This window comes from Choloepus didactylus, chromosome X, assembly GCF_015220235.1.
Source record: "Choloepus didactylus isolate mChoDid1 chromosome X, mChoDid1.pri, whole genome shotgun sequence".
In the NCBI taxonomy this organism is placed as follows: Eukaryota; Metazoa; Chordata; class Mammalia; order Pilosa; family Megalonychidae; genus Choloepus; species Choloepus didactylus.
The window spans coordinates 112,305,666-112,320,802 of NC_051334.1; the positions used below are offsets into that span (position 1 = coordinate 112,305,666).

At 39.2% G+C, this 15,137-nt stretch overlaps 1 protein-coding gene across 1 annotated transcript in view; it reads left to right on the forward strand.

Annotated features, from left to right (window-relative positions):
* Nucleotides 1-13,410, forward strand: part of ARL13A (ADP ribosylation factor like GTPase 13A) — a 100,893-nt gene extending 87,483 nt beyond the window's left edge. The window contains 7 exon segments of the mRNA XM_037821996.1: nt 6,328-6,433; nt 6,936-7,141; nt 7,746-7,836; nt 7,927-8,107; nt 9,277-9,363; nt 12,406-12,518; nt 13,391-13,410. Coding sequence (XP_037677924.1) covers nt 6,328-6,433; nt 6,936-7,141; nt 7,746-7,836; nt 7,927-8,107; nt 9,277-9,363; nt 12,406-12,458 — 724 coding nt within the window. The 3' untranslated portion in view covers nt 12,459-12,518; nt 13,391-13,410.
* The last annotated feature ends 1,727 nt before the right edge of the window (nt 13,411-15,137 follow it).

A 15,137-nucleotide genomic window follows, 5' to 3' on the forward strand; every position in this document is an offset into this window, starting at 1 on the left:
AAAGGAAACAGCATAAGACTAAGTAGTGACTACTCAGCAGCCACCATGGAGGCAAGAAGGCAGTGGCACGATATATTTAAAATTCTGAGTCAGAAAAATTTCCAGCCAAGAATACTTTATCCAGCAAAGCTCTCCTTCAAATTTGAGGGAGAGCTTAAATTTTTCACAGACAAACAAATGCTGAGAGAATTTGCTAACAAGAGACCTGCCCTACTGGAGATACTCAAGGGAGCCCTACAGACAGAGAAACAAAGAAAGGACAGAGAGACTTGGAGAAAGGTTCAGTACTAAAGAGATTCGGTATGGGTTCAATAAAGGATATTAATAGACAGAGGGGAAAAATATGACAAACATAAACCAAAGGATAAGATGGCTGATTCAAGAAATGCCTTCACGGTTATAACGTTGAATGTAAATGGATTAAACTCCCCAATTAAAAGATATAGACTCGCAGAATGGATAAAAAAAAATGAACCATCAATATGTTGCATACAAGAGACTCATCTTAGACACAGGGACACAAAGAAACTGAAAGTGAAAGGATGGAAAAAAATATTTCATGCAAGCTACAGCCAAAAGAAAGCAGGTGTAGCAATATTAATCTCAGATAAAATAGACTTCAAATGCAGGGATGTTTTGAGAGACAAAGAAGGCCACTACATACTAATAAAAGGGGCAATTCAACAAGAAGAAATAACAATCGTAAATGTCTATGCACCCAACCAAGGTACCACAAAATACATGAGAGAAACACTGGCAAAACTAAAGGAAGCAATTGATGTTTCCACAATAATTGTGGGAGACTTCAAGACATCACTCTCTCCTATAGATAGATCAACCAGACAGAAGACCAATAAGGAAACTGAAAACCTGAACAATCTGATAAATGAATTAGATTTAACAGACATATACAGGACATTACATCCCAAATCACCAGGATACACATACTTTTCTAGTGCTCACGGAACTTTCTCCAGAATAGATCATAAGCTGGGACATAAAACAAGCCTCAATAAATTTAAAAAGATTGACATTATTCAAAGCACATTCTCTGACCACAATGGAATACAATTAGAAGTCAATAACCATCAGAGACTTAGAAAATTCACAAATACCTGGAGGTTAAACAACACACTCCTAAACAATCAGTGGGTTAAAGAAGAAATAGCAAGAGAAATTGCTAAATATATAGAGACGAATGAAAATGAGAACACAACATACCAAAACCTATGGGATGCAGCAAAAGCAGTGCTGAGGGGGAAATTTATAGCACTAAACGCATATATTAAAAAGGAAGAAAGAGCCAAAATCAAAGAACTAATGGATCAACTGAAGAAGCTAGAAAATGAACAGCAAACCAATCCTAAACCAAGTAGAAGAAAAGAAATAACAAGGATTAAAGCAGAAATAAATGACATAGAGAACAAAAAAACAATAGAGAGGATAAATATCACCAAAAGTTGGTTCTTTGAGAAGATCAACAAGATTGACAAGCCCCTAGCTAGACTGACAAAATCAAAAAGAGAGAAGACCCATATAAACAAAATAATGAATGAAAAAGGTGACATAACTGCAGATCCTGAAGAAATTAAAAAAATTATAAGAGGATACTATGAACAACTGTATGGCAACAAACTGGATAATGTAGAGGAAATGGACAATTTCCTGGAAACATATGAACAACCGAGACTGACCAGAGAAGAAATAGAAGACCTCAACCAACCCATCACAAGCAAAGAGATCCAATCAGTCATCAAAAATCTTCCCACAAATAAATGCCCAGGGCCAGATGGCTTCACAGGGGAATTCTACCAAACTTTCCAGAAAGAACTGACACCAATCTTACTCAAACTCTTTCAAAACATTGAAGAAAATGGAACACTACCTAACTCATTTTATGAAGCTAACATCAATCTAATACCAAAACCAGGCAAAGATGCTACAAAAAAGGAAAACTACCGGCCAATCTCCCTAATGAATATAGATGCAAAAATCCTCAACAAAATACTTGCAAATCGAATCCAAAGACACATTAAAAAAATCATACACCATGACCAAGTGGGGTTCATTCCAGGCATGCAAGGATGGTTCAACATAAGAAAATCAATCAATGTATTACAACACATTAACAAGTCAAAAGGGAAAAATCAATTGATCATCTCAGTAGATGCTGAAAAAGCATTTGACAAAATCCAACATCCCTTTTTGATAAAAACAATTCAAAAGGTAGGAATTGAAGGAAACTTCCTCAACATGATAAAGAGCATATATGAAAAACCCACAGCCAGCATAGTACTCAATGGTGAGAGACTGAAAGCCTTCCCTCTAAGATCAGGAACAAGACAAGGATGCCCGCTATCACCACTGTTATTCAACATTGTGCTGGAAGTGCTAGCCAGGGCAATCCGGCAAGACAAAGAAATAAAAGGCATCCAAATTGGAAAAGAAGAAGTAAAACTGTCATTGTTTGCAGATGATATGATCTGATATCTAGAAAACCCTGAGAAATCAACGATACAGCTACTAGAGCTAATAAACAAATTTAGCAAAGTAGCGGGATACAAGATTAATGCACATAAGTCAGTAATGTTTCTATATGCTAGAAATGAACAAACTGAAGAGACACTCAAGAAAAAGATACCATTTTCAATAGCAACTAAAAAAATCAAGTACCTAGGAATAAACTTAACCAAAGATGTAAAAGACCTATACAAAGAAAACTACATAACTCTACTAAAAGAAATAGAAGGGGACCTTAAAAGATGGAAAAATATTCCATGTTCATGGATAGGAAGACTAAATGTCATTAAGATGTCAATTCTACCCAAACTCATCTACAGATTCAATGCAATCCCAATCAAAATTCCAACAACCTACTTTGCAGACTTGGAAAAGCTAGTTATCAAATTTATTTGGAAAGGGAAGATGCCTCGAATTGCTAAAGACACTCTAAAAAAGAAAAACGAAGTGGGAGGACTTACACTCCCTGACTTTGAAGCTTATTATAAAGCCACAGTTGCCAAAACAGCATGGTACTGGCACAAAGATAGACATATAGATCAATGGAATTGAATTGAGAATTCAGAGATAGACCCTCAGATCTATGGCCGACTGATCTTTGATAAGGCCCCCAACGTCACTGAACTGAGTCATAATGGTCTTTTCAACAAATGGGGCTGGGAGAGTTGGATATCCATATCCAAAAGAATGAAAGAGGACCCCTACCTCACCCCCTACACAAAAATTAACTCAAAATGGACCAAAGATCTCAATATAAAAGAAAGTACCATAAAACTCCTAGAAGATAATGTAGGAAAACATCTTCAAGACCTTGTATTAGGCGGCCACTTCCTAGACTTTACACCCAAAGCACAAGCAACAAAAGAGAAAATAGATAAATGGGAACTCCTCAAGCTTAGAAGTTTCTGCACCTCAAAGGAATTTCTCAAAAAGGTAAAGAGGCAGCCAACTCAATGGGAAAAAATTTTTGGAAACCATGTATCTGACAAAAGACTGATATCTTGCATATATAAAGAAATCCTACAACTCAATGACAATAGTACAGACGGCCCAATTATAAAATGGGCAAAAGATATGAAAAGACAGTTCTCTGAAGAGGAAATACAAATGGCCAAGAAACACATGAAAAAATGTTCAGCTTCACTAGCTATTAGAGAGATGCAAATTAAGACCACAATGAGATACCATCTAACACCGGTTAGAATGGCTGCCATTAAACAAACAGGAAACTACAAATGCTGGAGGGGATGTGGAGAAATTGGAACTCTTATTCATTGTTGGTGGGACTGTATAATGGTTCAGCCACTCTGGAAGTCAGTCTGGCAGTTCCTTAGAAAACTAGATATAGAGTTACCATTCGATCCAGCGATTGCACTTCTCGGTATATACCCGGAAGGTCGGAAAGCAGTGACATGAACAGATATCTGCACGCCAATGTTCATAGCAGCATTATTCACAATTGCCAAGAGATGGAAACAACCCAAATGTCCTTCAACAGATGAGTGGATAAATAAAATGTGGTATATACACACGATGGAATACTACGCGGCAGTAAGAAGGAACGATCTCGTGAAACATATGACAACATGGATGAACCTTGAAGACATAATGCTGAGTGAAATAAGCCAGGCACAAAAAGACAAATATTATATGCTACCACTAATGTGAACTTTGAAAAATGTAAAACAAATGGTTTATAATGTAGAATGTAGGGGAACTAGCAATAGAGAGCAATTAAGGAAGGGGGAACAATAATCCAAGAGGAACAGATAAGCTATTTAACGTTCTGGGGATGCCCAGGAATGACTATGGTCTGTTAATTTCTGATGGATATACTAGGAACAAGTTCACAGAAATGTTGCTATATTATGTAACTTTCTTGGGGTAAAGTAGGAACATGTTGTAAGTTAAGCAGTTATCTTAGGTTAGTTGTCTTTTTCTTACTCCCTTGTTATGGTCTCTTTGAAATGTTCTTTTATTGTATGTTTGTTTTCTTTTTAACTTCTTTTTCATACAGTTGATTTAAAAAAGAAGGGAAAGTTAAAAAAAAAAAAAAAAAAACAAGGAAAAAAAAAAGATGTAGTGACCCCTTGTGGAGCCTGTGGAGAATGCAGGGGTATTCGCCTACCCCTCCTCGATGGTTGCTAACATGACCACAGACATAGGGGACTGGTGGTTTGATGGGTTGAGCCCTCTACCATAAGTTTTACCCTTGGGAAGACGGTTGCTGCAAAGGAGAGGCTAGGCCTCCCTATGGTTGTGCCTAAGAGCCTCCTCCCGAATGCCTCTTTGTTGCTCAGATGTGGCCCTCTCTCAGTCTAAGCCAACTTGAAAGGTGAAATCACTGCCCTCCCCCCTACCTGGGATCAGACACCCAGGGGAGTGAATCTCCCTGGCAACGTGGAATATGACTCCCGGGGAGGAATGTAGACCCGGCATCGTGGGACAGAGAACATCTTCTTGACCAAAAGGGGGATGTGAAAGGAAATGAAATAAGCTTCAGTGGCAGAGAGATTCCAAAAGGAGCCGAGAGATCACTCTGGTGGGCACTCTTACGCACACTTTAGACAACCCTTTTTAGGTTCCAAAGAATTGGGGTAGCTGGTGGTGGATACCTGAAACTATCAAAGTACAACCCAGAACCCATGAATCTCGAAGACAGTTGTATAAAAATGTAGCTTATGAGGGGTGACAAGGGGATTGGGAAAGCCATAAGGACCACACTCCACTTTGTCTAGTTTATGGATGGATGAGTAGAAAAATAGGGGAAGGGAACAGACAGACAAAGGTACCCAGTGTTCTTTTTTATTTCAATTGTTCTTTTTCACTGTAATTATTATTCTTGTTATTTTTGTGTGTGTGCTAATGAAAGTGTCAGGGATTGATTTAGGTGATGAATGTACAACTATGTAATGGTACTGTAAACAATCGAAAGTACGATTTGTTTTGTATGACTGCGTGGTAAGTGAATATATCTCAATAAAATGAAGATAAAAAAAAAAAGAAGATAACTATATAGATGAAGGACTGGGAGACACCTTTGTCAAGTCCAATTAGACCTTCCCGTCCCTTAGACTTAGCAAGGAGGAGTGGCCCAGTCCTCTGGGGGTTGTTTTCAGGAGCCACTTTCTACCACACACTGCCACAGAAAACATTACCTAATTGCAAAGAGGTAATTTTGAAATCGAGCATCAAAGGGAAATGGAGAGTAGTATTTGGATCTACCACCTCTATCCCATAATTCTTCCTGAAGTCTGCCTTCCTAAATTTGCTTCTCACCTTTTCTGGTTTCAGTCTCTGATCCTGAGACCTCATGTGGCAGAGAACAACCCGTTTTGCATAATCAATGCCAGTGGCCAACTCCCTTAGCAAATTGCTTAAGAGTTGAGTAACTAACACTTATTCCAGGGTGATAAATCAGGTTGCCAGTCAATCCTCACCCCTCCCTCACTTTTTACCTTTTTCATTCCTCATTAGCACCCCCACTAGAGCACAAATAGAGTTCAATAGAGGATGTAAAAACTCCAAATCTCGTATCCCAGTTAGCAATTGTAATTAGAGATTGATGGCCTAATGTAGGGGAAGTGAGAATGATGCCTGGTGATTATCTTCAATTCAAATTATTTGTGCCATTTCTTCCCTCCATTGAGACTTGACTAGAAATATTTCTGACTCACTTCCTTGGGTATGCCTTGAAACCTAATTCCTGGATATGTAGCAGTTTTATATCTCTTCTTGCTCTTCGCCTCTATTTCTGTTTCACTCTTCCTCTTTTCTTCCATCCCTCTCTCCTATGCTCTGGTCTAGCCTGGCAAACAAACAAGATAAGAAGGATGCCCTCCTGCCTTGTGATATTATCAAATATCTACTCCTAGAAAAGCTAGTGAATGAGACTAAGACCCTGTGCCGAGTGGTAAGTATTAAGCCCTTCCTTTCCTCTCCCTCTAGAGCCCAGCTGAATATCCTTTGGCCCATTTTGCCCATGATATGTTGGATTTGGGGCAAAGTCTCTCCCGGCCAGACAACATCTACAGTGATTTCTGACTTGATGGTGATAATAAATACACATTCTTATAACACTTTCACATCTGTTTTCTAATTAAGCCTTCAAAATAGCTCTATGAAATTGGAAGCTTTAAAATCCTCAGTTTACAGATGAGAAAGCTAAGGCTCAGAGACTCTAAGTCACTTGTTCAAGGTCACACATCCAGGACATTACAACTCAACCACTTTATTAAAGGACCTTAGCTTTTGCAACCCTCTAAGAAGTTAATGCTGAGTGTCACCCAGGAAGTCCTAGAGCCTCCCTCAGCACAACAGGGCATATGTGGACCTCTGCTCTTTGGATGGGAGTGATTGGGCCCTGGGGTTCCCAGACTCCAGGACTGGAGCCTTCTCTTCTATTTTTGTCACAGGAGCCCTGTTCAGCCATCAAACATCTCCAGAGAAGGAACCATCAGCCCATAATCGAAGGGCTACATTGGCTATTAGCTGCCATTGGGGATAAATATGAAGAGCTGTGTGCTCGCCAACAGCACTATGGCATGAGCCTATCACCCACCTCGAGCATCTCAACCTCTGAGGGCACCAGAGGCTTTGGAGAAAGATGCTCATCAGATAGGTACTGAGCTGCCTCTGTTGAGTTTACTGAGAAGAATAAATGCAGGAGTCAGTCTTCAACATAAGCAGGGAATTCTGGGAGGTGCTTGGATTCCAAGCAGCACTGACCAAGTCTCTCAAGAGCAGTTGACCCAAATGGGGCTAGGGCAGTGATCACCCTTTTTAGGTACACACAACTGAGTAGTCATGTGAGTGGGATGAGTTGTATAAAGGTAAAGCTAACCTATTAGCATTAGAGCTTCTCCAAAATAGGGTTTCTATTCACTGATATGCCATGTGGAAAAGAAAAGGAACATGAGCCCCTTAAGGAGCCTTTTGGCATTACTCTATGGATGAATGTATGGAGCTACCCCACATTTTCAGCCTCCAGTTCTCTGATCCTCCCAATAAAGAGACATGATGGGAAAGAACAGCAATGTTGAAAAGAAGAGAAAGAAACTAGGAGGTGGTCAAGGTTTTGGGGAGTGACAAGACAAAATGCCCTCTTGCTCTGTAGTCACTTTCATTGCCCAAAGGCATATGGAAAGGATAGGGTAATAGGTTCATTTGATTAAGAATGAAGTGCATCTGTTTCTACTACTGCTTTGTCCTTTTACCTTCCCCAGCTTCACTACCAGGATGGGAATGATCAACGACAAAAGACTGGATTTAGCACATCCCTCAATGGAAGCTAGGCCTCTCAAGCCAATCCTACAGGTAAAAGGCCCTTTGATGTTATTTTCCCAGGGACCAATCCCTGAATTCTTGGATACTGACTGACTTTTTCTCCATTTTTTTGCTGTACAGAAAGAAGGTTTAAAATCAAAGCCTAAAAAGAATATCTCAGTAACATTTGCTTTAGATGAACCCATGGAGGAAGGTGAATGTTCTCGAGGAAATGGAGCTAAGAACACTACTGTACACCACCAAAAACAAAGTGGTTACTTGCAGACTCTAGATCCAAGAATTGATGATGATCCCTTTGAAGGTAATGCTCGATCAGTGGTTAGTCAAAGAAGAAAAGACATATAGGTCTTCCCTCATAATTTCTAAAATAGTATTCCTATTTTGAGTCTGAAACTCTTTTCTCATACTCTGGTTGGCAGAGCAAGTGCTTGGGGACAGCTGGGAGATCCAGCACTGAGTTAAATACACGATCATTGGATGACGATAGGGTTATTTTAAATGTTATGATTTCCACTGGTGGAAGTGCAAATTGGAAAAACCTTTATGAAGGGTAGTTTGGCTGCCTCACTCTCACTCACTCCCTCTCTCTCTCAAAAATATATATGTGTGTGTGTATATATACACAAATATATATACATATACATATATATACATTAAGAACTTAGAAAATGTGGACATCCTTTGAGCCGGCAATCTTATATTTTGAACTGTATCCAAAGAAGATAATTATACAAGTACAAAAAAAAAGCATGTTCAAGGATGTCATCACAGCATTGTGTACAGCAGCTAAAATCTGGAAATAATCTAAATGTCCAACAATTGGGACTGGCTAAATAAATTTTGGTACATCCACGTAATGTAATACTATGCAGGTATCAAAAAGACTAATGTTGACTTATACTTCCTGACATGGGAAGTCTTCCACAACCTGATATTTCGTTAGGTAAAACAGCAAGTTAGAGTACAGCATATACAGCATGAGATATCTGGAGGGATATCACCCAAATATTTAGCAGTGGTTTTCTCTGGGAGTGAGATATTAGGTGATTTTGAGAAGTAAAAGGCCTAGATGCCTTTCTTTGGATTTCTCTACATTATTGGAAATTTTCTTTTTTAAAATTAATATTATTTCTTCCAATACCATAAAGGTATTAACTTTAAAAAAAAAAGCTGTGAGGATTTGAAGGCTTACTGTTAACGGGCACTCCTCCTCAGGGTTCCTTGGAACCCCCGTCTCCGAGCTCATCAACTGTCATTATGTCACCTCAGTTCTCCAAGCTATCCTGGAGCCTTGGACTGTTAAAGCTACATGAAGGGGCCTGGCTACTAAAGAAGAGCTAGGCACTGCTCTGGTTATAAAGGGTGAGGATGAGTTGAGTAGAGGGAATCTGGTAAAAGAGTTGAGGAAATGTTTTTCCACTATCAGTATTTGTCCAAAATTGAAATTCAATTTCATTTCTATATCCTCAGAACCCAGGGCAAAAAAGGGAATGGATACATGGGATGCAGAGGAGATGTTACTGGACAATTCCTGTGGAGAAACCTTTGGTTCCTGTGGTCAGTATTCCTTAAATGAAGGGGAGAGGGAAGAGAGCAAGAGTGAGAAAAAATATGAGGCCAGGGCAGGAGGTGGGTGTCTTGTGGGGTACAGTCTACACTCCCCTTGGGAACTGGCCAACACCCTCCTAACCTGAAGTGGCCAGGGAAGGGTTGGAAACCTGGCACTGTGCTTCACTTGCAGTGACTGGCTATTTTCTTTCTCTTATTAGACTTTTAACAGACTACCAAAGAGAAATGTGGAGGGAAATCAAAAGAAACATCTAATATTCCTACCTCCACAAATGAGCTCATCTCTGGAACCATCATAACTACTCAAGTTTTTCAATTTCTATTTAATAATACCTCTACGCTCCCCCAACAACTCCACCTACTCTAACATCATAGTCCCAAATACCCGCTTTGTTCCTGTACATCTATATAATAGCCATCAAGTTAATCCTATACCTACTGAGAAGCCCAAAACAGCAGGAACATCAGGAAATAAGAAAGGTTAGGTGACATCCATTTGAGAATTAAGGTGACCTTAGCAAAGGAGAAAAAAGACTTTACATCTTTGTAACCATATGCTCCTGACGAAGCCTGTGGACAATACATCTTGGGTGACCAACTGAAATTCACCCTTAGAAGTATAGGATTACTTTGGAATTATACATTTTTCCCTTAGGTGTATAGGGACTGGCAAAAATGAATGAAATGTTTTTGCTGAGACTTACGCTCTGCTGAATCATTTTCAGTCATGTCTCTAAAAACTGATTCGATTTTAAATTCCCAGCCCCAGCAATTCCTTTGCTTTCCCTTCAAGAACAGAACTGCTGTCTCTCCTACTACTTTGGTTAGGTATGCAAAAGCTATAGGAGCTTGAATGCATCACACAGTAAACCTTATGGTAAATGATGGACTATAATTAATAAATTATTATAAAAATGTTCTTCCATGAATTATAACAAATGTACCAAATAATGCAAGGTGTTAATAATAGGGTATAATATTGGTAAAAATACACCCTAATGTTAACTATGGACTATAGTTACTAGTACAATTATAAAAATGTTCTTCCATGAATAATAAAAAAATATACCATGGTAACACAAGGTATTCATAATAGGATGGTATGTAGGGGAAAAAATACACCCTAATATTAACTATGGATTATAGTTAATAGTGCAATTATAATATTCTTTCATCAGTTTTAACAAAGGTAGCACACTAATGCAAAGTGTTAACAATAGGGAGGTGGAGTATATGGGAACACCATATTTTTTACATGATTTTTCTGTAAATTGACAACTTCTCTAATTAAAAAAAAATTTTAAGATGCTAAAAAAAAAGCTGTACTAGCTTGAATGCATTCAACCTTCCTTTCCAAGAGTGGTAGTGGTAATGGCAGCTATTTACTATTACTACTACTATTACAATCACCATCACCACCACAGCCACTATTTATTGAGTGCCTTCTATACGCCAGGCACATTGCTAAGTTCTTCACATCCATTATCTCATTCACAACCACCGTTGGGGTAGGCACTATACCTGACTGCAGATGAGGAAACTAAGGGAACAGAGAAGTTAAATAACTTGCCCAAGATCCCATAGCCTGTGTTCCAGTTTGCTAATGCTGCCATTATGCAAAATACCAGAAATGGATTGGCTTTTATAAAGGGAGTTTATTTGGTTACAAAGCTACAGTCTTAAGGCCATAAAGTGTCCAAAGTAAGGCATCAACAACAGGGTACCTTCACTGAAGGAAGGCCATTGGCGTCTGGAAAACCCATGTTAGCTCGGAAGGCATGTGGCTGGCGTGTGCTTGCTCCCAGGTTGGCGTTCTCCAAAATGTTGCTCTTGGGGGCGTTTTGTCCTCTCTTAGCTACAGCTCTCTCCAAAATGTCACTCTTAGCTGCTCTGAGCTCCTTCTGTCTGTGAACTCTTTATATGAGTCCAGTGATTTAATTCAGACCCACCCTGAATAGGTGGGGTAACACCTCCATGGAAATTATCTAATCAAAGTCATCACCCACAGTTGGGTGGGTCATGTCTCCATGGAAACATCCAATCAAAAGGTTCCAACCCAATCAACACTAACACACCGCCCCCCCCAAGACTGCATCAAAGATAATGGCGTTTTGGGGGACATAATACATCCAAACCTGCACAGCCTGTAAGAAGCAGAGTAGGGAAATGAATCCAGATCTGCCTGACTCTAAAGCTACTTTTGGCCAAAAAAATCTGCTTATGCTTTTCTCAAACTCCATCCAGAAAGAGAAAGCTATATCCAGAGGACTGCTGACACTTATCCATTCCCAGGTCAGGAGAATTATGTTGATTTCAATAACCACACCAACAGTAGTAGAGGACATGGTCAATTGAGCACTTCCATTTTTGCCAGGATCTGGGCTAAGTGCTTTACATACATTATTGCTTTTCATCCTCACAAGTAGGTAGATTCATTATCACCATCTTACAGAGACAGAAACTGAGGTTCAGAGAGGTTAAATAACTTGTCCCAGAGTACCCATTAAGAAGTGACAGAACTGGGTCTCAAACTAAGGTCCAACTCCATAACCCAAGCTCTTAATCCTATCCTATACCACCTCACCAGGCAATATAAACCAACTAGCCCATAATTGTTTCTGAGAGATAGAAACTTTGCACAAAAGGTCAGGCTTTCAACCACATCTGGAGTGGCATCTTTTGCTCTTGTGCCGTGCATTCAACCTTGTCACCAAGGGAACCACCCCAGTCTGGCCTTGCCTTTCCCTGAAAAGGATTCTGACTGAATTATTAGTCATTAATAATTATTCATAGTCATGAATTATTCAGCTTATTAGTCATGGAGCTGGAAGGAAACTTACAGAGCCTCTAGTCCAACACCAGTTGTTAAGCAATGAAAAATTTGAGGTACAGAGAGGTTAAGTGACTTGCCCAAGATTGAATAGCTGATTACTGGCAGAGCTGGTCCTAGAATCCAGATCCCTTGTGTTTCAGTGCTTTACCCTGTGCAAAAATACTACATCTTCTCTGGGTCTTCTCTGGCCACACTAGGTCCCATTTACCTTTCTCCAATTTGCCTGATAAATATCACTGAAGAATTCTGATGGTCATCATTCTCACCTGGGGATGCAGCAAGTATCTCTATTGAAGAAGAGTTATTTCAGGTAGGAAACTATAACCATGGCTCTTAAGAAAATGGGATCATCCACATTTCTCTTTATGGCATGTGTGTTTATGAGGCAGAGGTACTTTTTCAACCAAATAGGAAGGACAAGTGTGGTTAAAAGAGGATAGAAGAGAGCTACCTGTGAACACAGGCAGGGTAGAGAATTTAGGTTGAAACAATCTCTAACAAAACTGAACTTCAATATATTGGTGCACTTCCTTTTGTGCAATATATGTGTTCCTGGTGTCAACCAAATTTTCATAAATAGAATCTATCACACTGAACCTAAAATTCTAGACATCACTACTATGAAAAGGGGAGATTGGAAAGGTGTTAAAGCATCTAATAACCTTGTCTTATTTAAGGACTAGGATAAAGATACTGATTAATGTTTGATTTTGTTGGAAATAAAATTAATTTTGCCTAAAAAGAAAAAAAAATAAAATAAAAAAAAATAAAGGGATTCCAGAGCACAGCAGAGAGCTCTCTAGCTTAAAAAAAAAAAAAAAAATAGAATCTATCACTCACAGAAAGTTATTTAAGGAATCCCCCCCCCAATACAGCTAGTGTATCCTTATTTATCTAAAGGGAAAAATTCTTTTCTGAGTGAATCTTCATTTTGTTGCTGCAGACTATTAATGTACTTCCCAAACCTCTTAGCAAACTGGGTGACCTGGCAATTTCCCCCAGCGAAGACAGGAATAACAGTACCTACCTCACAGTCCATATAATAATGCTTAGCATAGTGCCTGAGACATCATAAGTAGCTCATTAAATGCTAGCTACTACTCTTATTATTAGGGGAGAAGTTTAGTCATATCATTAGACAGCCATAACCCCCTTCTGGGAGAGGTATCCCTTTTTCTGCAGAGAAGAACCCAAAGAGAGATGTTTTAAGCCACTCTGGAAGACAGTCTGGCGGTTCCTTAGAAAACTAGATATAGAGCTACCCTTCACTCCAGCAATTGCACTTCTCGGTATATATCCGGAAGATCTGAAAGCAGTGACATGAACAGATATCTGTACACCAATGTTCATAGCAGCAATATTCCCATTTGCCAAGAGATGGAAACAACCCAAATGTCCTTCAACAGATGAGTGGATAAATAAAATGTGGTCTATACACACGATGGAATACTATGCAGCAGTAAGAAGGAACAATATCGTGAAACATATGACAACATGGATGAACCTTGAAGACGTAATGCTGAGCGAAATAAGTCAGGCACAAAAAGAAATATATGCTACCACTAATGTGAACATTGAAAAATGTAAAATAAATGGTTTACAATGCAGAATGTAGGGGACCTAGCAATAGAGAGCAATTAGTGAAAGGGGAACGATAACCCAAGAAGAACAAATAAGTTATGGAGGGTAAACAATGTTCTGGGAATGCTCAGGAACGACTATGGTTTGTTAATTTTTGGGGATTATGGTAGGAACAAGTTGGCAGAAATGTAGTTATTTTAGGTTATTTGTTTTTCTTATTCCTTTGGTTATTGTTCATTTATTTTCTTGGAGTAGGGTAGGAACATGTTGGAAGCAATGTAGTTATTTTAGGTTATTTGTTTTTTTCTTATTCCTTTGTTTTTGTTTTGTTTGAAATGTTCTTTTTTGTTTGTTTTTGATAAAATTAAAAAATTAAAATTAAAAATTAAAATTAAAATTAAAAAAGATGTTTTAGATTCTAAAGTACACATTGCATAGAGAATCTAGGGTAACTACAACCATCACCTCCCATATTCTCATATTTGAGAATCGTAAATCTACTAAAGAGTTCTTGGCAGCCCAGGAACCAAGGAGGGCAAATTTTCTTTCAGGCAGGTGGTTGCCTTGAGGTTTCTCTTCTTTCATTTTCACGGACTTGGCCTCCCTCCTCTAGGACTTTCAAGGCCTAGTTCCTATCAGAGGCACTTCCAGCATGTGACCCTGGCCCATCATTCAACAAGCTCCATAGGGCTCTGAATATTTGTCCATTTTGTCTTGCCAGACAGATCTAGGCTTTCCAACTAGAGAATTCCATATGAATATGTAGAGGGGTCCTTCTGCTCTGAATGGCTCGCAACACCTGAACTTCAGTCATCACTCTTTGGGTCTATGTTGCTGCTACCCACTTGGAGTACCCTACCAGCAAGGCTGATATCCAGTCTATGATCAGTAGAACATGGGTCATATAGTTCAAACATAGTAAAGGTTTAGGAAGAACAGTGATAATTTGGGGTTGGAGCATGGAGTTACTAACCTAGCTATAAATTCTCTGGAGTTCTGAGTGTTTGGTGACAGTACAATAGCGGTTATATTTTGAATATCACTTGTCCCTATCAATAACCTCTCAGAATCACTACTTTTCAAGGCAGTTGCTACTAGCAAGACTGAATAATCAAGTGCACAGATCACAACACTATTCTTCTAAGGAAAGTCCTGCCAACTAGTATTCTTAACTATAAAATTCTATTGGCCTTAGTGGGGATAGGGGCCAGGCCTGGACTCACTGCTTTGTCACCCCTGACCAAAACTTGGATTTCTGACAGGAAGTGGTGTAGGGAATGAGTGCTGTCACCCAACTTTCCAGGACCTGAAATCATCTGCTCATCCCTCTGTTTTCACAGGCGTGCCT